The sequence below is a fragment of the Muscardinus avellanarius genome (genome assembly GCF_963383645.1).
Source record: "Muscardinus avellanarius genome assembly, chromosome: 13".
NCBI lineage: Eukaryota > Metazoa > Chordata > Mammalia > Rodentia > Gliridae > Muscardinus > Muscardinus avellanarius.
The window spans coordinates 30617362-30639739 of NC_137799.1; the positions used below are offsets into that span (position 1 = coordinate 30617362).

A 22378-nucleotide genomic window follows, 5' to 3' on the forward strand; every position below is an offset into this window, starting at 1 on the left:
ACCACCGCATGTGGGCGGGGCCCGCTGAAATGCACGTAGTGACTGGAAACCAACTCAGAATACCCCCGGCAGCTTCAGCCATGGTGACCATCGTGCAGTGCTTCAGCAATCATGAAAACAAAGAATGAATGCTTATCAAGGGGGAAATTAAGGTTGCATGACCCTTTTCTTTGCCTTTTACAACTCTTTCTTGGTGGTGACAGTCGTAGCCCTTAAAAAGCGAGAAGTCAGTTAGTATTCCTTATTCGAGAAGCAGTGCAAAATTTTCCCCTGAGGTGGAATAGAAAGCCTAGCCTCTGTTCTATCTCTAAATCTGCCTTTTTCTGTGTAGCCTCGGGTAAGCCATTTCTCTCCTCCGAGCCTCAGTTTCCTCATCAGGAAATGGCATGACATCGTTTCTCGGTGTCATGTCTGAGACAAGTATGAGTAAACTCTGACTCTTCCCTGTCAGCCGTGTAAGCGAGTGTTTGTGCAGGTTGCCAATGTCATGGGTCTTTCCTTTTCCAGTTGGGAAACCTGCTGCCCTACAGCGACCCCAGCGTGGTGTTTGTCTTCCTGTCCGTGTTCGCCGTGGTGACCATCCTGCAGTGCTTCCTGATTAGCACACTCTTCTCCCGGGCCAACCTGGCGGCGGCCTGTGGGGGCATCGTCTACTTCACGCTCTACCTGCCCTACGTCCTGTGCGTGGCGTGGCAGGATTACGTTGGCTTCACGGTCAAGATCTTTGTGGTGAGTAGCTCCAGCCCTTCTGCAGCTGCTGCAGTGTCACGGTCACCTCCAGGTGTAGCCCGTGACCAGAAGCCCCAAGTTGAAAAGCTGAGGGAGTCTCTTTCTAATGGGGCTTGAACCTCAGTTTTAAATCCTAAGGTCTTTGAAGGCAGGGATTATGTCTTAGTCAATTGTTTATCTTTAGTCCTCTTGGTGAATGCTGGTTGGATTGGATTGAGTGTTTTTTCCCCCCAGACAGTCCCTCGAACCTGGTGAGGGATAAATGGCATTGGAAACGGCTTTCAGTGATAGAGGCCGTCTCTGCCCTCTTTCTCTCAGCTGTCTGTGCTGAACTCATGGCAAAGTCACAGAAACACACAAAACTGACAGCTCTTGACATCAGAAATGGCTCATTCTTGACTCTTGTCTTCTTTGTATCCAGTACAGTGTTTTGCTTTAGCAGTATTTTCTGAACTGAGGCAGGACTAAGGAGCAGGTGTAAAACCTTGCCACAAATCCCTGACTTGGGCATTTCCTTCCCGTGTACAGAGTGGGAGTGGCCTTTGGGGGTATAAGAGCACCTTACCAGCTGTCCCCTGGGTCACTTATAAGGGAAGCTAACAGTCACTCATAGGATAGTCCAGGTGCCTCAGTCTGGGCCCCGTAGGCATCTGTAGCCCGCACATGCTCTTCCCAAAGATCCTGAATGTTCACTAGCTAAACAGGAAGACTGAAAAGACCTTGGTGAATGTCAGGGGGTGGGGGTGGGGTGGGGTAGAGGGCAGGATGGTTGAGCCTTGGAGCATCTTTGGAATCATAAAATTCTAACAGTCTTGGGGGCTGTCATGCATGTATTTCTGAAATGCATGTGCATAATGAGTAGTTATAAATGGAATCATTTTATATGCTGTGAGGGAGCCCACTCCCCTAAAGGGACTCCATGGGTGAATTCTTTCCTATCCTATAATTGATCCATCTTGCAAATTCAAATTTCTCCAGGTAAAATTTACATTAGAAGTGGTAGGAAAATGAGAGAGAGAGACAAGGAAATAGATACCTGACTTTTGCCTCTTTCTCTCAGAGCCTGCTGTCTCCTGTGGCTTTTGGGTTTGGCTGTGAGTACTTTGCCCTTTTTGAAGAACAAGGGATTGGGGTACAGTGGGACAACTTCTTTGAGAGCCCCGTGGAAGAAGATGGCCTAAACCTCACCACTTCCGTCTCCATGATGCTGTTCGATGCCTTCCTCTATGGGGTGATGACGTGGTACTTCGAGGCTATCTTTCCAGGTATGCTCAGCTTCCGCGCTGCCTTTGGCCATTTATTAGGGAATGATTTCTGGTTGTGGAGCCTTCCTTTCTTTGTGTTGGAGTTTCTTCAAGGAATGGGGCTCCATGGAAAATAACTTGTACATCATCGTAATTATTTTGTCCTTTTTTTTTTTTTGATTAAGCCCAGGGCATTGAGCATGCAAGGCAAGTGCTTTACCACTGAGCTGTATCTCAGCCATTTCCAGCTCTTTTTATTTTATTTTATTTATTTATTGGTAGTGTCAGGGCATTCTGCCTTTGAGCTACACTCCCAGCCCTTTTTATTTTTATTTTTGAGACAGGTTTTTGCTAAGTTGTTGAAGGTGGCCTTGAACCTGCCATCCTCCTTTCTCATCCTCCCAAGTACTGGGATTATACGCATGTGCCACATGACTAGCTAACTTGTAGTTTAGACCCAATGCAAACAAATAATCCAAGAAGAGACAGCTGATGCTGAAAGTACAGTGGTTACTACTACAGTGGTACTCATTTCTTGAGCACTGTTTGCTAGACTCTGTGCAAAGTGTATTATATACTGTGGTCCACTTAATCCTCAAAAGGCCACTCTGAGGAAATGACTGTTCTTGCCAGTATACTTCAAATTAGAGAACCGTAACTTAGAGATGTTAACTTGCCTGAGGACACACGGCTACTAAGTGTTGGTGCTGAAAGTGAACCCAGATAGGTTACACTGGGCCAGCCAGCCAAGTGACTCCTCCTAGTGCTGATTCAGTTGTGTAATTGTATCCCCAGAGAGGGTTCCCACAGGGGAGCTCTGTTTCCTGATTACAGGTTGTAAGTAATACGATATATTGGCTCTAAGCCTTTACCCATGATTCTGCGTGTGTGTGTGTGTGTGTGTGTGTGTGTGTGTGTGTGTGTGTGGTTCTGGGGGTTGAACTCAAACACATTCTACCTCCAAACTACACCCTCAGCCCAATTTTATTCTTATTTTGAAATAGGGTCTCACTAGATTGATGAGAGGTGACTACTTGCTGAGGCTATGATCCTGGAACCTATGATCTTCCTCTCTCCGTTTCCCAAGTACTGGGATTACAAGCATGCGCCACCACGCCTGGGTTATTGCCTGTGATTTAAATAAAATTCATACTCAGTAAAATTTAATTTGATACTTTCCTTAATAAATCTTCTTGACCAAGTCCAAGAGGAACCTGTTTTGAGATAAATTGGAAGATTGAATTCTGAGAGAGTGAAGTTTAACTCCATTTGGTTTATCTTTTGGTTCTCTGAGGAGGTAGAAATGAAGTGTTGACTATTCCTAGCTCAGATACCTTCACTGAACATGCAGCTTTGCATCATATAGATCTGAATTCAAATTGACTGGCCGAGTGACCTTGGGTAGGCTACTTAGGCCTCAGTTTGCTTGTCTCTGACATGGGGGTGGTACTTGCATCTCCACTGAGAGGTGCAGAATATAGAATGTACATAGTAGGTTCCTGCAAGGGCTAACTCCCTTCTCCCCACTCTGTCCCCCTCTGTGCCTCCTCCCAAGGGTGTGGCAATCAGGGTCTGGCTGAGACCTCTCAGGAGTACAGGAATGGCGCTCAGCTTGGATCCCACTTGTGCTTTGTTTTCAGGCCAGTATGGAGTTCCCAGGCCCTGGTATTTCCCTTGCACCAAGTCCTACTGGTTTGGTGAGGAAAGTGGTGAGAAGAGCCACCCTGGTTCCAGCCAGAAGGGGGTATCAGAAAGTAAGTCCATTCTTATACTCTCCTGCCCTCCCTGTCACCTGGTGCTGCTGCCCCGCTGCCCCTCAGGGACAAGTGATGGGCGGCTTCTGCATTTTAATCAAAGATTCTAAAGCCCCTCTAGGGGTAGAGAAACCTCACACAGTGCACTCTGGACTTCCAGATTCTCTAGTGCCAGTCACATCCAGTGCTGTGGTCTGACGGGGATTCCTGTCTGGGTCTTTGAGGAACACTTCTTTTGTTGTCTTGGTGTCTAAGAATGTATCTTTGGACCACTATTCCCTTTTCTCACTGTCTTCCTACCATGCTGTTCTATCAGGCTTGCAGGGAGAGGTGAATGTAGCCAGAGAACAGCAGCCTGGCTGGCTGCCTTGTCGTAGTTACCTAAGTAAGATCTCATGTGGGCTGGCATCACGTGGCTGCCATAGGGCTCAGCCCATTTCCTAATGTTCTCACTGTTTGTTACCCAGAAGCCTGATCTTCTCCTGGCTTCTGACTGCAGGTGGAGATGCCCACAGTTCAGCAAAGCTTCTGCCTCCTGGGTTCTTCATTTAGGTCTTTGTGCACAGAGTGGTTCGTTCTTAAGTAGTTAGCAGCACCTATCCTGATGACCTCTCCTGAGCCTTCCCTGATCACCAGTGGTAGAAGTCTGAATCTCCTTAGGGAGGTGCGCATGCCCACTGTTCTGCTGCTTCACCCCTGATCCTGTTCTTCCTCCCAGCCTCCTCTCTGCACCTGGCTCCTGTTTCAGTTGCCCTGGCTGCTCCTAGTTGGTTGGAGCTTGTCATATTCTTCCATGCCTCTGTTCCTTTGTTTGTACCATTTCTTTCCAGGGAGAACCTTTCCTGCTGTCTAATCCCCACTCTCAAAGATCTGGTTCAGTATCCCCTCTTAGATTCTCCTTTCCTCACCTGTGACATGTAGAGTAAAACACACACACACACACACACACACACACACACACACACACTTTTTATTTAAAAAATAATGGTAGACTCACAAGAAGATGCAGAACAGTCGTGTGAGGGGATTCCCTCTTCCCCTTCATCCAGTTTCCCCCCGTGGTGGCACCAAGACCCTAAGTAATTTTGTAGACTGTCACATCCATAAAATTGATGTTGGTACAACTCACAGACCTCCAATAGTTTTTACACGCTCAAATTTGTGAGGGTGTGCACTTAGATATGTGCAGTTTTATCACATTGTAGACTCATGTACTGACCAGCAAGGTCCAGACAAAAAGCTTGATTCATTGACACCCAGCTCCCTCATGCTCCTGCTTACTGGTCACAGCCACCCCTCTTCTTTCCCACTCTCTGACACCTGTTAACCTAGCCACTCATCTCTTCCCATTTCTACAGTTTTATTATTTCTCTAATGTTAGGGAACTGGAAACACATAGTAGGTAACGTTTTGATATTGTGTTTTTTTAACTCAGTATAATCTTCTTGAGATTCATTCAAATTGTGATATGTATCAATAGTTCATTCTTTTTCCTTGCTGAGTAGTAATTCATAGTATGCACATGCCACAGTTCTGGGGCACTTCTGATGTGTTTTTAAAACAGCTCTCAGTTCTCTGTATGTTAATTGTTTGTCAGATCTTCTCCCTCACTAGACTGTTAATTTCCCTTTATCGTTTAGTGCCCAAAGAGACCTTAAGTAAGTATTTATAGCCTTCTGCCTGCCTATAAAACCAGAGTGGCCTTGGGCCAAAGCCACTTCTGAGAGTCTAAGCCTAGTTCCCTCTGTGTTTGCACTCCACTTGTCAGTGTTTTCTGTGGTTTCATCCCTATCCCTTCTCTTTTGTTACAGTCTGCATGGAAGAAGAGCCCACCCACCTCAAGCTGGGCGTGTCCATTCAGAACCTGGTGAAGGTGTACCGAGATGGCATGAAAGTGGCTGTCGACGGTCTTGCGCTGAATTTTTATGAGGGCCAGATCACCTCTTTCTTGGGTCACAATGGAGCGGGGAAGACAACCACCATGTAAGAAGAGGGGATGCCTCAGAGAATCTGCCACAGGAGGGATCAGCTGTGTGCTTAGAAATTTATACCTAGGGAAACTGAATTGGCCACTGGGGCCGGGGTGGAGCTGGTTGAGTGATGAGTGTATCAGTCTCATCTAGTCATGAGCATGATTTCCAAGTGCTAGTTCTTGCTGGGTAGTTTTTTCTTCATCCTAAAACAAGCTAAGGGCTTCTGATGACCTGTCCTATATAGCTTTCAGAATTCGGTAATATTTTGAGACTCTGAGGCCATGAAAACTCTTGGAAGGGGTGCCCTTCTGAGCTGATTTGGCCAAAACTGTGAAGCAGGAGTCTAGACAGATTAGATATGTTGGGGGTGGGGGGGAGATGGCAGTCTCCAGGAACTGTCTCTGTGCTGACACGGGAAGTGGGTCATTAGTCCCATTTCCTTAACTGACCTATGTGGACCTTCTCTCTGGCAGCTTTGGAAGGGAGTGAGGGCCAAAAACACCAGAGTGAGCCTCAGTGCCTCTCATGGTGGTCCCTTGGCCTTGCCAAAGGGTAGATCTTCAGGGGTGATAGTCTTTTCTTATTTTTCTTTTCTTTTTTTAAAAAACAAAACAAAATCATTACAGTATGAATATCATTGAACTTTTTTTTTTTTTTTTTTTTTTTGCGGGTTTGGGGATGGAACCCAGGGGCATTCTACCTTCGATCTACACCCCCTGCCCTATTTTTTATTCTTTATTTGAAACCGGGTCTCACTGAGTTGTGGAGGGCCTCACTAAGTAGCTGAGGCTGTCCGCGAACCGCGATCCTCCAGGTCTCAGCCTCCCAAATGCTGGGATTACAAGCATGCGCCACCACGCCCGGCTCATTGAACATTTTAAAAAGTCCCTCCCATCGAGCACAAACATTATTTATCTTTGAATAATTTGTTCTGGTGTTTCTATTTTTTCAAGTGCACTTTTCATTGCAGACTGGAAGCTCTGGTTTTAAAAAATTCATGCTAAAGCTGCCATTTCTGATGCTTAGGTCCAGTCGTGGCTATTTATTAAAGCAAAGGACTTCTTGGCTTTGCAAGGATCTGTTAGGGTCCATTAGAAAAGAGAGGCAGGAATTGGGTGGGGGAGGGGCTAGTGCCCTCTGCTGTCCCTGTGCAGTGGGAGAAGTGACCAGCTCTGACTTCTCCACTGTTAATTTTGTCTTCAGGTCAATCCTGACTGGGTTGTTCCCTCCTACCTCGGGCACTGCCTACATCCTGGGGAAGGACATTCGCTCAGAGATGAATACCATTCGGCAGAACCTGGGGGTCTGTCCGCAGCATAACGTGCTTTTCGACATGTGAGTACAGCAGCACATTGAGGAGAGCAGTTCCCGCAAGGATGTAGGGGTCCCGGGTAAAGTGGGCCTTTACCTTTCTACCTTCTTTGGGAGGGGGGCAGGTCTTACCTCCCTGAACACACTGAGACCTAGCTGTCCTCTGTAGGGCAGGTTTGGGGTGAATTATTGGATGGGAGATATTATGTCAGTGTGGATGGCGGATGGGGTTGGGAAGCAGCACTCTTCATCAGTGGTCCTTTTGGAAGGTCTTTTAGCCTATCTTTTCCCCTGTCTCACCCCTCCCTGAAGCCTGGCTCCCTAGCTGGGCCTTAGGGCACTGATACAGTGCCCTGCTCAAGACATTTGCTCCCAGTCAGCTTGTTCTGTGAGCAAGTTGGGCCCCAAGGAACCCTCGTGGTGGAACATAGAAAGACCTGAGCTCTCTTGGGCAAGGCCTTCCTCCCTTGTGGGTCTTGGCTTTGTTTACAGTGAACATCATGTGCTTCTGAGCTTCCTAAAGCCTCCCTTGTAGACTCAGAGGTCTTTTAAAGTTCAGGGAAGCTGCTCCAGGTTAATGCCAAGCCATCATGGTTGGTGGGGGTATAGGGTATAAGACCTTTAAAGAACTGAAATCTAAAATTTGGACTGTCTTGATGCCTGGTGGTCAGGCCTGCTGGAAATAGGTTGGAAATGCACTTTTACCTGTGACCTTGGACTTACTGAGCAGCTCATGTTGCTCATTTTTCTACCGTGAATCCTCCCTTCTGAGTATTTTTTTAGAAGCTGATTAAGTTTTTTTTTAAAGTTAGGAGTGGAGTAGAGGAAAAGAAATACATGCTTGCTCTCTCCTGTTCTGGGTCAGGAGGTACTATACTCTGGTGCATCCTGCAGGGCCCGGAGCTGACCTGTGCCTCTGTCCCCAGGCTGACTGTCGAAGAACACATCTGGTTCTATGCCTGTCTGAAGGGACTCTCTGAGAAGCATGTGAAAGCGGAGATGGAGCAGATGGCCCTGGACGTCGGCTTGCCACCCAGCAAGCTGAAAAGCAAAACAAGTCAGCTGTCAGGTGAGGGCCTCAGGACCTTCCCTGTCTTCCCTCCCCTCTGCCTCCAACCCTGTATTAGAGACATGCCCCTGGCCATGCCTGCGTGCCTGCCTCATTCTTCTCTTGCTAGCTCCACCTTCACTCGCCGCCCAGGCTGGTCCTGGAACTTCTCCCTCTGTCTTGTAGGCGGGATGCAGAGGAAGCTGTCTGTGGCCTTGGCCTTTGTGGGGGGATCAAAGGTTGTCATTCTGGATGAGCCCACAGCTGGTGTGGATCCCTACTCTCGCAGAGGAATTTGGGAGCTGCTGCTGAAATACCGACAAGGTACCCGATGTGTGTGTAGCCTGAGTCGTGGGCTGGGAGAGAGCAGAGCTCTTGGGAAGTATGGCTGTATCTCATGGCTGTTCTTGCTAGGGCCACAGAGTTGCTTCTCAAGGAAAATGTGGAACTGCTCTTAAAGCTGAGTGAAAGCCCATGATACTGAGGTGGGAGGCCTTATTTGCAAGACTCTTAAAGCTGATGCTTCTTTCGCTAGGGGCCCCCTAGAAGAGTAGAAATGGCCTAGACGTGCAAGTGAATATTATAATTACGTGACCTGTAGACTGAGATTCCTAAGAGCAGAGGCTGGGTCCTCATTCACTGTTCTGTTCATAACTTCTTGCACTCGGCTCATGTTTGTTCAAACAGCAGATGAGTACAAGAATGGAAAGAGAAAGGTGCAGGAACACAGTCATCAGTGTGCGTAGAGCTTTGCCATGCACACCGTGAGGGGCACAGCTTTGGCAGCTCCAGATAGCCCTGAGAATTTGAGAAAGTCGCTTAACTTGCTTGGGTTTCCTTGCCTAAAGCAGTAATGGTGCTCACCTTATAAAAGAGTCAGCTGAGAATGCACATAAGCCACCGAGCACCCTGCCTGGCAGGTAGCAAGCTCCCAAATAAATACTATTCCTCCTTCTATGGAGACACGGTAGTTGTATCCTAAGATTGTGAGTCTAGGCTTCACAGATACATGGGTTGAAGTCAGCTCCCAGGCCTTTCTTGCCTGTTCCCCCACTAATATCTCTGTGGTCCCTGCTGTTATGATCAGTGAGAAATGACAGGACTCATCTGTCCCTCACCCCCCTGTGTTTGTGCCGGGCAGGCCGCACCATTATTCTCTCCACACACCACATGGATGAAGCAGACATCCTGGGCGACAGGATCGCCATCATTTCTCATGGGAAGCTATGCTGTGTGGGCTCCTCCCTGTTTCTGAAAAACCAGCTGGGAACAGGCTACTACCTCACCCTTGTCAAGAAAGATGTGGAATCTTCTCTCAGTTCCTGCAGAAACAGCAGCAGCACGGTGTCATACCTGAAAAAGGTGAGCCCGCAGTCTCAGTGCTGGCTGGGCTCGGCTGGGGCTGGGAGTCAGGACTTGCTGTCCGTGAGTGGTATGTCTCTGTCTGTCTCATCTTCCCAAGATGTGGCCACTATCTCCCTGCTCAGTGCCCTTTGGTATTACTTCATTACTTTCTCTTTGGAAAGCTCAGGCACCCGCTTTCACATTTTGCTAGTTTCCTTGAATTCCCTTTCTTTTTTCCTGTGGAAGTACAGTGAGTGATGGAGAGGTCCCTAGAGGATTTTATTATGTCAAAGAAAAGAGGCTTGCTAAGAGGTAAGAAGAGCCTTGACTACAAAATGCCCTGCCGTTCCCGTTCATTGCCTTTAAATCTCATTGACCTTAACTTTTAAACTACAAAACAGAACATATTTATTAAGTGCTGATTTCAAGCTACACAGACCCTGGGTATAAAAGAAAATAATGAACATAGTTATCCTTTTGTTGCATTTACAATTTTTTTTTACATTTATCATCTGTAAGTGCAGAGCAATCCTAGGAAGGCAGTCCTATAATTATTATCCCAGACGAGGGAAGCCAGCCATGGAGGGATTTGTTGGCTTATTCAAGGTCAACCAGCAAGGAAGTAGCAGGTGCAACTAGAACCTAATAACCAAATGTATTTTCCTCTGTATCATAACACAAAGGATTTACCTATGTGTTGGAACCGGCACCATCTAATAACTTGAGATTTACTTGTGTGTCGAAACTAGCACTACCTAATACATTCACATCCTAACCTTGGATTCCTATCCACTTATTTACCTAGCAGCTTCTTACTCAAGTGTGTGAGGACCAGCTGCATCAGGATCCTTTGAGAACGTGTTAGAAATGTAGCAACCTGGGCCCAATTCAGACATATTGAATCAGAATTGGCATTTTAATAAATTTCCTGAGTGATGGAACCCACATTAAAGTTTAGGAACCGTTGAACTAGACAAGCAGCTAGATAAACCCCATGCAGTGAAGGCTGGCAAATGCCTACTTGCAGTCCTCCTTACCAAGCTACAGACCTGTAGACATCTCTGCTCCCTGACCTTTTACCCAGCAAGGGAGGCTATCCACATGGCACACACGTCAGACAGTGGCCTCTGAGGTCCTGGCTACAAGCTTCATGAAGGAAAAGCTTTTTGCTCCAGCTCTTGCTCAGCAGAGCTTCTCAGAAGCCCTCCCCGGCAAAGGTGGTAGCGGCTGTACCTCGCTCGGTCCCTGATCCGTTCTCACCTCCTTCTTTGCCATCAGGAGGACAGTGTTTCTCAGAGCAGTTCTGATGCTGGCCTGGGCAGCGACCATGAAAGTGACACGCTGACCATCGGTAAGGACTCTGGGGTTTCTTATTCAGGTGGTGCCTGAGCTTCCCCCAGCTGGGCGGAATGGAGGCAGAGGAGGAGAGGTGCAGAGGCTGGTGGCGCTGACTCAAGGTTTGCTGCTGGGCTGGGCTGGGCTGGGTGGCTGTGGGGGTGGATGCTGCTTGGTGGCGGGTTGGCCTAACGCTTGCTGGGGAGCCTGGGGCTTGTTCTGGGAGCTGGCAGGTCAGTGTCCTCGAGATCTGAGATGACTTGGATTCAGGAAATCCCTTAAGAGAGTGGATCTGGCTGCACATTGGCTGAGGAGCTGGGGGCCAAGCCAACAGGAAGGGATCTGAGCTCAGTAAAGGAAGAAAAGACCCCAGGAGATAGGAAACAGACTTCTAGGTTTTTCTCAGGCATGGGTATGGGACACCAGTGTCACCAATAGCAGATGGAATAGAAATTATGACCCTGGCTATCTTGGTCCAGTCCTGATAGCTAACTATTTCCAGGAAGACATCTACTTCTATTAACTGTTTAATTAGCCCTCTTTGGAGGTAAATAGAAGGGAGCTTCCTTTGAAAGTTTAGGAAAGGGTGAAGAGTCTCTTAGGGTCTCTTTATTCAAACTTTCCACTAAAGAATGCTAGGATATAGGCAGTAGACACCAGGTTTTCATCCTCAGCAAGTCATCAATCCATCCATTTTGTGTTGAGTACCTACAACGTGCCTGGCTTTGAAAATATAATAGTGAATGAGATATTGTCCACATCATTCTCAGAGAAGAGCATATGGAATGGCTGAGGCACCTGGGATGGTGTGATGGGTAGCACTGGACTTTGAGGCATAGGCAAAGGGGGAAGGTAGGAGTGCCTGGCCCTTGCTGTGGAGCCTCCGAGCTCACTGAACTACCCATGTGCTCTGGTTCCTGCAGATGTCTCTGCTATCTCCAACCTTATCAGGAAGCATGTTTCTGAAGCCCGGCTGGTGGAAGACATTGGGCATGAGCTGACCTACGTGCTGCCGTATGAAGCTGCTAAGGAGGGGGCTTTCGTGGAACTCTTCCATGAGATTGATGACCGTCTCTCAGACCTGGGCATCTCCAGTTATGGCATCTCAGAGACTACCCTGGAAGAAGTAAGCTAAGCAGCTGTTTTAGAACATAGCAGGCCCAACAGTCTGAAGGCCTGACAGGTATCCCACACTGGAAACAGAATTACCACAGGGTTGCTCACTGAGCTTTTAGGTCGTTGACATCTGGGTAATGTTGGTCCCAGTGAACCATTTAAGATCACAGTGGGGGATAGCAGGAAAGTTTAGGATTGCTCTGTGTATCCTGGCCAGGTGTCGAATGGACTCTCATATGTAGGAAATGACCAGAACTTATAGATTGTCCAAGGCTGGGTGCTCAGCTCAATGTTTTTGGTGTTTTTTGTTTGTTTTCTAATCTTTGTAATCTTTTTAAATCCAGATAACAAGATGAGAAAATTAACAGTCAGGGATGTTGTGCTGGGAATCAGAATCAGGGGATTTGGGCTTTGGAGCCCAAGTTATCTCTACCACATAGTAACACCTCCTTTTGGAGACATATCACAGACCTTCCACCGAGAGCTAGAAGGGATATAAGTTGTCAGGCCTGGTGTCCCCAAGCTAGATCATGCAGTAGAGTCATCCAGGGATATTACATGAATAAGGACCTTAAGTCTCGGCTCTAGTATTTTGGAATCAGAAATTTTGAAAGTAAGGCCTTGGAGTCTTTACCTTCATTGTATACTTCCTACTTAGTGGGGTTTTTCCCCCCCCCTTTTTTTTGATTTTTTTAATTTTTTTTATTTATTTATTTTTTTGGTACTGGGATGTAACCCAGAGGCATTCTACTTCCGGTCTATACACCTAGCCCTATTTTATAATTTTTTTTTTTTTAAACAGGGTCTCACTAAGTTGCTGAGAGCCTCACTAAGTAGCTGAGGTTGGCTTCAAACCTGTGTGATCCTGCTGTCTCAGCCTCCCAAGCAACTGGGATTACAAGTGTGTGGCACCATGCCCGGCTACTTAGTGGTCTTTATACTAGATTTTGGGAAACACTAATCTCATTCAGAGTCTCCTCTGATGTTTGAACCTCTGCCATGATATCTCTAATCCCCAATCCAGTGGTAGTGATGGCCACTCTCACAATGCTGGTGTTTAAATTGTTACCTGCTCTTATTTTTCAGATATTCCTCAAAGTGGCTGAAGAGAGTGGCGTGGATGCCGAGACCTCAGGTAATCCCTTTTTGGAGGGACTGGACATTCTTTGGATAGTGCCTCCTGCAGGTTGTCTAGCTCAGCAGGGTCGTAACTGTCTCTTCAACTAGTTCTGATTCAGTTTCATTTTAGTGTGTAGGTTTGTTATAGAAGGAGGTTTATTTGTCTCAAGTAAAATACAATGTGGATTCTCTCCTTTCACCTTCAGATGGTACCTTGCCGGCAAGACGAAACAGACGGGCCTTTGGAGACCGGCAGAGCTGTCTCCGTCCATTTACTGAAGACGATGCTGTTGATCCAAATGATTCCGACATAGACCCAGGTACTTTTGGGCAAGATCTGTGTTCCATTGTTTGAACATGAATTTCTCTGCTGTTTCCTTTTGATGGCCTATAGCCAAGATGATAGGTCCCTATGGGGTTGAAAAGGAAGTAGGAAAATGAGAAAAAGCCACTTTCTCTTTTCTAGTTTTTGCATGCCTATGGAAAGAGCCTGTCCTCATCATTTTTTCTTCAGCTGAGATTGTTCTTGTAAGACGCACATAAAACAAGGGCGCCTCAGTCTTCTGAATTCATTTATTTATAGTTTTTATCCCAGAGTGTCCCCATTTTCTTGCATACATTAAATGTTTGAATGAATGAATGATTTGAAAGAGTCAGGAAGTCGAATTTGCTTTTAGAATTAATGCTGTCCTTAGATGCAGATATCTTGGATGACTGTACCTTTGTGTGCTTGACTGATATGGAGAGGAGAGGTAAGAAATCTAAGACTTGATTAAGAGGTCAGAACCTCAGTTGAGAATCATTAGTTTCAGACCAGGATTTCTATGTAATTTTTAGGGACAGAAAATGTTCTGGCTCTCCCCATCTTTGGTCCCATGAGTATGTAGCTCTTAAGTTCTCCCCCACATCATCATTATTTGAAATATGCCCACATTTTACAAAAAATATAAAAGATGGGAGACTAATTACCATTGTATGTTCTCAGGTATACTAGTCTACACACATGGCCTGTTTCATAGAATAATCTGCAAGAAATCAACAGTGTCTCCATTAATCTGAATAACTTGAAGTAACAACCAGTTATGTGTAAACACATCTTTTCAGTTAACTTTCTTTACCTATCAGATGAGGACTGAAAGGTGGGGACTGCTACAGTTGAACTTGTTGAGTTGTAACTTTTTCTTGGGTGTTGCTGTGTCATGAAATTCTTCACTTCTGTGAGATACTTTTAGCTTCAATTGCAAGCTTTTAGGATGGTTGTTGAAGTTACCAGAGGAAGGAGCGTAGTCATGTCAAAAATACCTAAGACAATAAGTGACCTTCAGTGTTGTCTTCTTGCAGAATCCAGAGAGACAGACCTGCTGAGTGGGATAGATGGCAAAGGCTCCTACCAGGTGAAGGGCTGGAAGCTCACACAGCAACAGTTTGTGGCCCTTTTGTGGAAGAGACTGCTGATTGCCAGACGGAGCAGAAAAGGATTCTTTGCTCAGGTGAAATAAGCTAGTCTTTGGCTTTATAAGTGGACTGCAGCCTCTCTGACCAGTAAAGGAAGGATGGCAGAGTGGTCAGGACACAGATATTGGAGCCAGATTATCTGTATTTCCATCTCAGTTTGGCTTCTTGCCAGTTCTGTATCTGTTGGTAAATGACTTCTCTGGGCTTTAGTCTCATCTAAAAATAGAGATAAAAATAATATGCATAAATCAGGGTTGTTATAAGGATAAAATGAATTAAGTGCTTAGAATGTTGGTCCGATATTATTAAGTGTGTAGTTGTGTATGTTCATATGTGTGTGTGGTGGATGAGTGTGCGTGTGTGTGTATTATTTTAGAGGGAAGAATAAAAGGGACAAAGTTTAGAAAAACTGGTTGGGCAGTTTCAACTCTCAGACCATGAGAGATACTATGCTCAGATGAACTTGACATGAATGTTTGAGAAACATGATTTTTTTCCAAGTTGATATTTAACTCAAACAAATAGGAGAGATACTCAGAGAGCTGAGAATGTAACCAGCAAAGGGAGATGACTCATTACACTAATGCCTACGTGTCAGAGTTTGAACACTTACTTGCTTAGTTAGAAAGGTTAAAATGATTTCACTTTTTAAAAATCAAGAAATAGAGAGAAAAGCTCTGTAGAGAGTCTTCCCTACAGACTCTGAGGGTAATGATAAGAACATGAGTTTGGAGTTTACTAATCTGGATTTGAAGTCTGGTTTTGTTACTTTCTGGCTGTGTAACCATAAGTAAATCACTTAATCTCTCTGATCCTTATTTACCTAGTTTTTAGATGGTGGTAATGATAATACCAAAAATAATGACAAGATAAGGTAGTAATTATAATTAAATCATTCTCCTTATAGAACTTCCCAGTGTAATTATTCATTCAATGATAATTTTCTACACTGAAATCCAAGAATACTAGAACCAGAGGCATCATGTAAATCTTAAGTTCATAAAGGCTGAATTTCTCAGCAGTATATGGAAGGACCTTTGGGCTGACTTATAAAGGACATCTAAGTCTTTGTTTTCAGAGAAGGCATGTAGAAAGTTTGTGGACTGTCAAGGAGGATTTGGGTAATTATGAGTTTTGAGGTGATCCTGGGAGAAAGTGGCTGCAATTGTCTCTGACTGGAGTCATTGCTGAAGAGTTGCAGGTCTCAGGAGTGAGCTATCTGAACCTGTTCTCAGTTCTGAGATTAGAAATGAGGAAACTGAGGCCTTATGGGGAAGTAAGTCACATGGGAACCCTTGCCATAGAGTCAGAACCAGGATTCAGGGCTTCTGGCTCCTGGTCTGGGGCTTATTCTCTCAGGCTTCCTTGGAGCAGAACAAGGCTCATGGCCCAGTATGATCTTTCTAAATCTTTGGGGGAAAGAAGAACAGGACCCAACATTCCAAGTCACACTGACATGGGTCATTCTTTACTCTTCTAATACTTACCTTTTCCTACCACTCCTCTGCTCTGCCTGATCACAGATTATCCTGCCTGCTGTGTTTGTCTGCATTGCCCTGGTGTTTAGCCTGATCGTGCCACCCTTTGGCAAGTACCCCAGCCTGGAACTTCAGCCCTGGATGTACAATGAGCAGTATACATTTGTCAGGTATGTGTTTGTCTTCTGTACCCTAAGGGAGAGGAGGTGCAATCAGACCAAAGGTGTTCACTATCCTGAGAGTCAAGGGCATGGACGCAAGGATTCTACAGTGGGGTGGGTTTTACTGACTGTGGCTCAGGACCCTACACAAGCTACTAGTGCATGCAAAGAACCACAGTGAGCTCTCCTTGGTATAATAGACTAGTCCTCTTGTGGGCATTTCAGCCCTTGTCTTTATACAGCTGTTATTGGGAACAACTTCACAGGCTTTAGGTAAAATGATATGCTCTCACTAAAATCTGTGACTAAATTATAAAATATTTGGGTCTTTAGAACCATCTTTTAATTTTGCAATCTATTCATTGGGCTTTATACATTGTCAGAACATAAAAGTTTCGGGTTCCTGATTTCTTTTTTTTTTTTTTTTTGGTGGTACTGGGAGTGGAACCCAGAGGCTTTCTACCTCCAGGCTATACTCCCAGACCTTTTTTTAAAAATATATTTTATTTGAAAACAGGGTCTCACTAAGTTGCTGAAAGCCTCACTAAGTAGCTGAGGCTGGCTTCGAACCCATGCGATCCTCCTGTCTCAGCCTCCCAAGTGCAGGGATTACAAGCGTGCGCCACCACGCCCGGCTCCTGGTTTCTGAATAATATAATTCACACGGTTATTTTCTACTCCTTTAAGTGTAAGATAGCTAGTGCTCATCTTTAGACAAGAATACTTCCTACTCCGTAACAATTCTATGCATCTAACAAAGGATAAAGGAATTCCTGGGTCTTGTTTGACAAGGGTTTTCTTCAGTTCTGTAGGATGTGTAATCCTGTAGGTGGGGAAGAGTGTATCAGTAACATAAAGGTGAACTTTAAAAAAGAAAAAAAAAAGAGCATATAAAAACGTGCAAATTAGTTTTTTTCTCTAACCCATGCTTTCTTCTTCTTTAGTTCAGGTTGACTTGGTTCTTTCTCTTCCCAGCTGCTGACCTGTGTCACCCATAGCTGTAGAACATGACATGTGCTTGTGACCTATGGCCATTATATTTTGTGCTTTCTAGTTGCCTATGTGAATACTCAGTAAATGAAATCTGCCTGTCCTTCCTTATAAAATCTTGGTTGTCTATATCAATGGAGAATTATGATAGGACTTTTGAAACACTGACCCTTCAAATAGAGTACATATGTAAATGTATCCATGTTTATATATGTATACATATATGCAGATGTACAGGCATCCTCATACATGCTTCACTTTGGGGTACTATATGTCACTTTGATGCCAATACATGGTCAGGCTTAATTCCATATAGGTAGGATCTATGTTTTATTCTGTTTGGTTTTAGGAGCCTGATATCCAAGGAGTGCTTCCTAGGGCTTTTTATTTAAAAGATTTTCTATCTCCCAGTTCCTGATGTGAATGAATTACTGAGCTAGCTGCTTCTCATGTACCCACAGTAATGATGCTCCTGAGGATATGGGCACACAGCAGCTCTTGAATGCCCTCACCAAAGACCCTGGCTTTGGGACCCGGTGTATGGAAGGAAACCCGATCCCGTAAGTATGACTTTAGCCATCAGCTGGCTTCTTATGCTTACCACCTGGCTTGATTCCTGATACATTGTGCTTGTCACATGCATGCCACATTAGGACCACGATCATTTGCCCTTGGAGTCATATTTCTATATACAAAAAGCCAATATAGTAACCTAATCAAACCATCTAGGAGCAAATATTTAGAGAAACTGATAACATCCTGAAAAGCAAATCATTACAAACATTTGTTTACTCCTTTACAACATTAATATTTATTTTCTTTTTTATTGAAAACAAAATATATTGCTATATTTATTTTTTCTTCTTTATGCAATTTTAGCATGATTTAAAAAGAAAATGAGAGATCAATCTGAAAAACTGTTCATTTGATTTTTTTAACATATCGGAAAATAATATAAAGTTTTGTGGCCTTATTTTTTTAAATAAGCTTTTATTGGTACATGTAGTCCAACATCCTGATGTAGCTTAGAGTGATAGAGACATACGTACATACAGCACTTGGTGAGTCCCACTCCCTCTCTCTCCATACATGATGCTGAGATTGGCGTTGATATTTTCACATGTGTACATTATACCAATGGAAGTGGTTTTTTCATTATTCTCCCTTCTACCACCACCTTTCATTGCTCCACTGGGGTTTCTCCTCCACTATCTAAACTCCCTCTTTTATCTCAGTTACTTCCTAGCTTCTGCATAGATGTGGCTCTACTTTAAATTGGAGACTTTTGAAACTGGGAAAAAGATTAGAAACAACGGGTCATTTTATACTTTTACTTTACCACTGAGAAAAATAAGCTCCGAGAGGACGAGGGGCATGGTGATGTTCTTATACTAACTCAGAGTCAAGTCAGGGATAGAGGCTCTGAGTTTTGTCTCCTGAGATGCTTGCAGATGACCCATCCTCAGACACTAAGCACCCTCACCCCACTGGTCTCCCAGTTCTCTGCACTTTGTTTTTTATTAGTGCATTGTAATCATAACCTTGATGCAGTTCAGGGTGATAGAGGCATACATACACACAGCACTTACTGAGCCTTCCCCCAGTTCCCACCCCACTTCCTCTCCCTTCCCACATCCCCATAGTCAACACAGTGATTGGCTTGATAAGTTTGTGTATGTACATAATGTACATTGAAGTGTTTTCTTCTTCCAGTCTTCTTCCCTACCCCCATGTCCCTCAGTTAGGTCCCCTCTTTCACACTACTAAGGTTCCTCCTTTGTCTGGAGTCCACCGTGTGTCCCAATTTCTCCCTGCCTGCCACATATGAGGGAAAACATCAACCCCTCGTTTGTTTTTTATGACTGACTAATCTCGCTTAGCATAATAGTCCCTAGTTCCATCCATTTCCCTGCAAATGACTTAACTTTGTTCTTTATGGCTGAGTAAAATGCCATTGTATATATATCCCAGAATTTTATAATCCATTCATCTGCTGATGCACATCTCAGCTGGTGCCATAGTTTGGGGAATATGAATTTCTCTGCATGTTTTAGAACATAGATTGGATCTTGCCACTTTCCACAGGATTTTCAACGCATTGAGCATAAAATCTAGACTCCTTTGCAGGCTCTTTCTGGCTCCTCCCTTGCTCTCCTGCTTCTCGTTACCATCACTCTTCTTGTGACTCCTCACAGTCCGGTCACTGTCATGCTATTGTTCCTCAAAAACACAAACACCTCTCCTCTGGGCCTTTGTATCTGGCTTTTTATTGCTTCTGCTTGCAGTGTTCTTCTCCCTCCTCCTAGATCTTTGCTTAGCCTTCTCTCTCTCATCATTTATGTCTTGACTAAGGCACTTTCTCTTCAGGAAGTTTGTTCTCCCCGGGTATTTCCTCTTTACCTTGCTTTATTGTTGGCCATATTTGTTTCTTTATTATCTAACTATGTGACATGCAAACTTCATGAAGGTAGTGAGTTTGTCTTCACCTGACTCTCAAAGATGTAGCAGGAGCTGGGCGTGGTGGCACATACCTGTAATCCCAATACTTGGGGGGCTGAGACAAGAGGATCCCAGGGTCAAGGTCAGCCTCAGCAATTTAATGAGAACCTGTTTCAAAATAAAAAAAAATAAAGTAGGGCTGGGGGTGTAGCTCAGAATTAGAAGGCCCCTGTATTCAATCCACAGTAACACACACACACACACACACACACACACACACACACACAGAGTTGAGGCATGATAGTGCCTGGCACACAGTAGATGCTCAATCAGTGTATGTCGTGTCAACAAATGTTGATTGGCTAGATTGAACAGAATTCAGTTTGTGAACACTTAGGGCCTGTTTGTGGAAGTTCATTTTCCTTATCTATAAAACACTGTCACAGCTTCTGGGGGTATTGTGAGATCAGTCAAATGAAGGCCATGTTCATTCTTTGAAAATGGTGAGAGAGAGGTGCATGTCTGTGGTTGTTACTGAAGGATCCTATGATTTTAAGGCAATAGGAAAGGCCAGGCTTTCCTAGAGAGCCTACCCTGGATGTCTTCCTTTGCAGAAACAAACCCTGCTTGGCAGGGGAGGAGGAATGGACCACGGCTGCAGTTCCCCAGACCATCATGGACCTCTTTCAGAATGGAAACTGGACGATGGAGAACCCCTCTCCTTCCTGCCAGTGTAGTAGCGACAAAATCAAGAAGATGCTTCCTGTGTGTCCCCCAGGGGCAGGGGGCATACCACCTCCACAAGTGAGTCAGTGTCAGGGTACAGGGTGATAGCATCTGCTCAGAAGCAGGGCTGGATTAGATGTGACCTCAGGAGGGCCTATTTCAGCCTTGATAGCACCACTTTCCATAGGGAAAGCAAGTGAGCATTGAAGGAAGGGGTTTGGACCACTGTGCCTATGCCTCTTCCACTGTAGTGGAGCCACAGGGCAGAATGTGACAGGCATGGCTTCTAATCCTAGTTTTAGTTTTGCCACAGATGAGCTGGTGCCCTCCAATACTCTAACTCTCTGGGCATCTTTTTCTACCTCTGAATCAGGGAGACTGTACCAGAAAATTTCTGTGGGTCTTAGCAACTTTGACATTCTCTGAGATTTTGATTTTAGGAAGATCTGAGCCTTGTTTTTGTTTTGTTTTCTGACAGTTTTAGGAAGAATCTTGCTTGTGAGTGCTCTCTGCTACTTTATCAGTGTCCAAATTCCAGGGAGTGGACAAACACTTTTAAGTGGGTGTGTGAACCTAAAGTAGTCTTGGTTACCACTCTGAAATAACAGCTTACCTAGTCAACTGTGTGACTCCAGTGATCTTAGGAATTCACCAGGCATAGTTTAGGATGCTGCTCCCTAAGATCTCTTGACTGTGAAGACGCACATCTCAGTGCTCATTGTTTAGATATTCAGAGTAATTCCCCAGGGAAAACTTTGGCTTGGTATAGGTGAATGACCAGCCCCAAGAGCAGAGTGAACCAGGTCTTTGTGGTGGTTGGCTGAGAGTGGTGCCTGGGCTGTCTGGTCAGGGTTCCAGTCACACTGCGGGACGTGTTGAAGAGCTTGTGTCATTATAGTCCTTGATCTATATTCTGCACCAGTTCTTATCTATAAAGAAACATATGCTTGTTTTTCTGTGGTGACAGAAAAAACAGAACACTGCAGACATCCTTCAGAACCTGACGGGAAGAAACATTTCGGATTATCTGGTGAAGACATATGTGCAGATCATAGCCAAGAGGTGGGTATTTACCAAACTTGGTCTGTGCTTTATCAGTGCTGATTAGAGGGATTAAAGGCCACAAATAGTGGATCCAAATAGTGGAGGAATTGGCCAAATTATGGTTTGATATTTCTCTTGGAGGTTGAGGATATTATCCCAAAGTAGAAAAGATGATGAGATGAAATGATGGGAGCCTTCAGTCAGCTTAAAAGTTGAGCCAGTCTGGTCTAGAATGAGAATAAATGTAGATTCAAATTTGAGTTCTGTCACCTATGAGCTTCTTGCCTAGGAGCAACCCATTGTCCTCTTAAAGCCTTAAGTTACAATGCTATATTAATGTCACTCTTACAAGCTTGTTGTTGAGACTAAAGGAAATGATACACATAAAGTGTCTTGGATACTCTCTCATGGATAGACTCCATTTTAATTTGTAATGTCATGAAGAGAGAGCTGGGAAGACTCAGTATTCTGTCTTGGTTGTGAAGTTTTGTAGCTTCCTAAGATAGCAGCATGGTGGCAAATGTTTAGTTGATACTAAAAAAAAAAAGTGACTCCAGGTGTGGTGGCACACACTTGTAATCCTAGTGCTTGGGAGGCTGAAACAGGAGGATCGCACCATTTCAAAGCCAGCCTCAGCTACTTAGTGAGGCTCTCAGCAACTTAGTGAGGCCCTGTTTCCAAATAAAGTATAAAATAGGCCTGTGAGTATAGCCTGGAGGTAGAAAGTCTCTGGGTTCCATTCCCAGTGACACACACACACACACACACTCGCGCGCACACACACAAAATGTCTCTTTCTTTTATCCTCAGGTAGATATGTGTCCCTTTCCCATCATCAGAAATAGGGTCACTGTTTTCTAGAACTGATTTTTGTCTTTTCTTCCTACAGCTTAAAGAACAAGATCTGGGTGAATGAGTTTAGGTAAGTTGATCTCTTCTTTCAGTATTCCATGGTGCTTCTAGCTTCAGGAGAATGCTTTGGATGCAGGGATTTTGGATGGAGGGATTTTGGCTTCCAGGGGAGTTTTCCACTCACACACCTTTAGGTGCCACCTCACTGTGAGGAGGACAGAGCCCTGCAGAATCTATGGAGCATACGAGGTCACATACAA

At 44.8% G+C, this 22378-nt stretch overlaps 1 protein-coding gene across 1 annotated transcript in view; it reads left to right on the forward strand.

Annotated features, from left to right (window-relative positions):
- The window catches only part of ABCA1 (ATP binding cassette subfamily A member 1), a gene marked incomplete at both ends in the record, with an annotated part of 108809 nt that overhangs the window by 67070 nt on the left and 19361 nt on the right, over positions 1-22378 (forward strand). The window contains 18 exons of the mRNA XM_080708505.1: positions 508-729; positions 1790-1994; positions 3614-3727; positions 5539-5710; positions 6904-7035; positions 7938-8080; positions 8246-8383; positions 9201-9421; positions 10682-10754; positions 11662-11864; positions 12941-12989; positions 13180-13293; positions 14315-14463; positions 15952-16076; positions 17519-17617; positions 20111-20300; positions 21190-21284; positions 22156-22188. Of these exons, the coding sequence (XP_080564631.1) occupies positions 508-729; positions 1790-1994; positions 3614-3727; positions 5539-5710; positions 6904-7035; positions 7938-8080; positions 8246-8383; positions 9201-9421; positions 10682-10754; positions 11662-11864; positions 12941-12989; positions 13180-13293; positions 14315-14463; positions 15952-16076; positions 17519-17617; positions 20111-20300; positions 21190-21284; positions 22156-22188 (2477 nt within the window). The remainder of the gene's footprint in view (positions 1-507; positions 730-1789; positions 1995-3613; positions 3728-5538; positions 5711-6903; positions 7036-7937; positions 8081-8245; positions 8384-9200; positions 9422-10681; positions 10755-11661; positions 11865-12940; positions 12990-13179; positions 13294-14314; positions 14464-15951; positions 16077-17518; positions 17618-20110; positions 20301-21189; positions 21285-22155; positions 22189-22378) is intronic.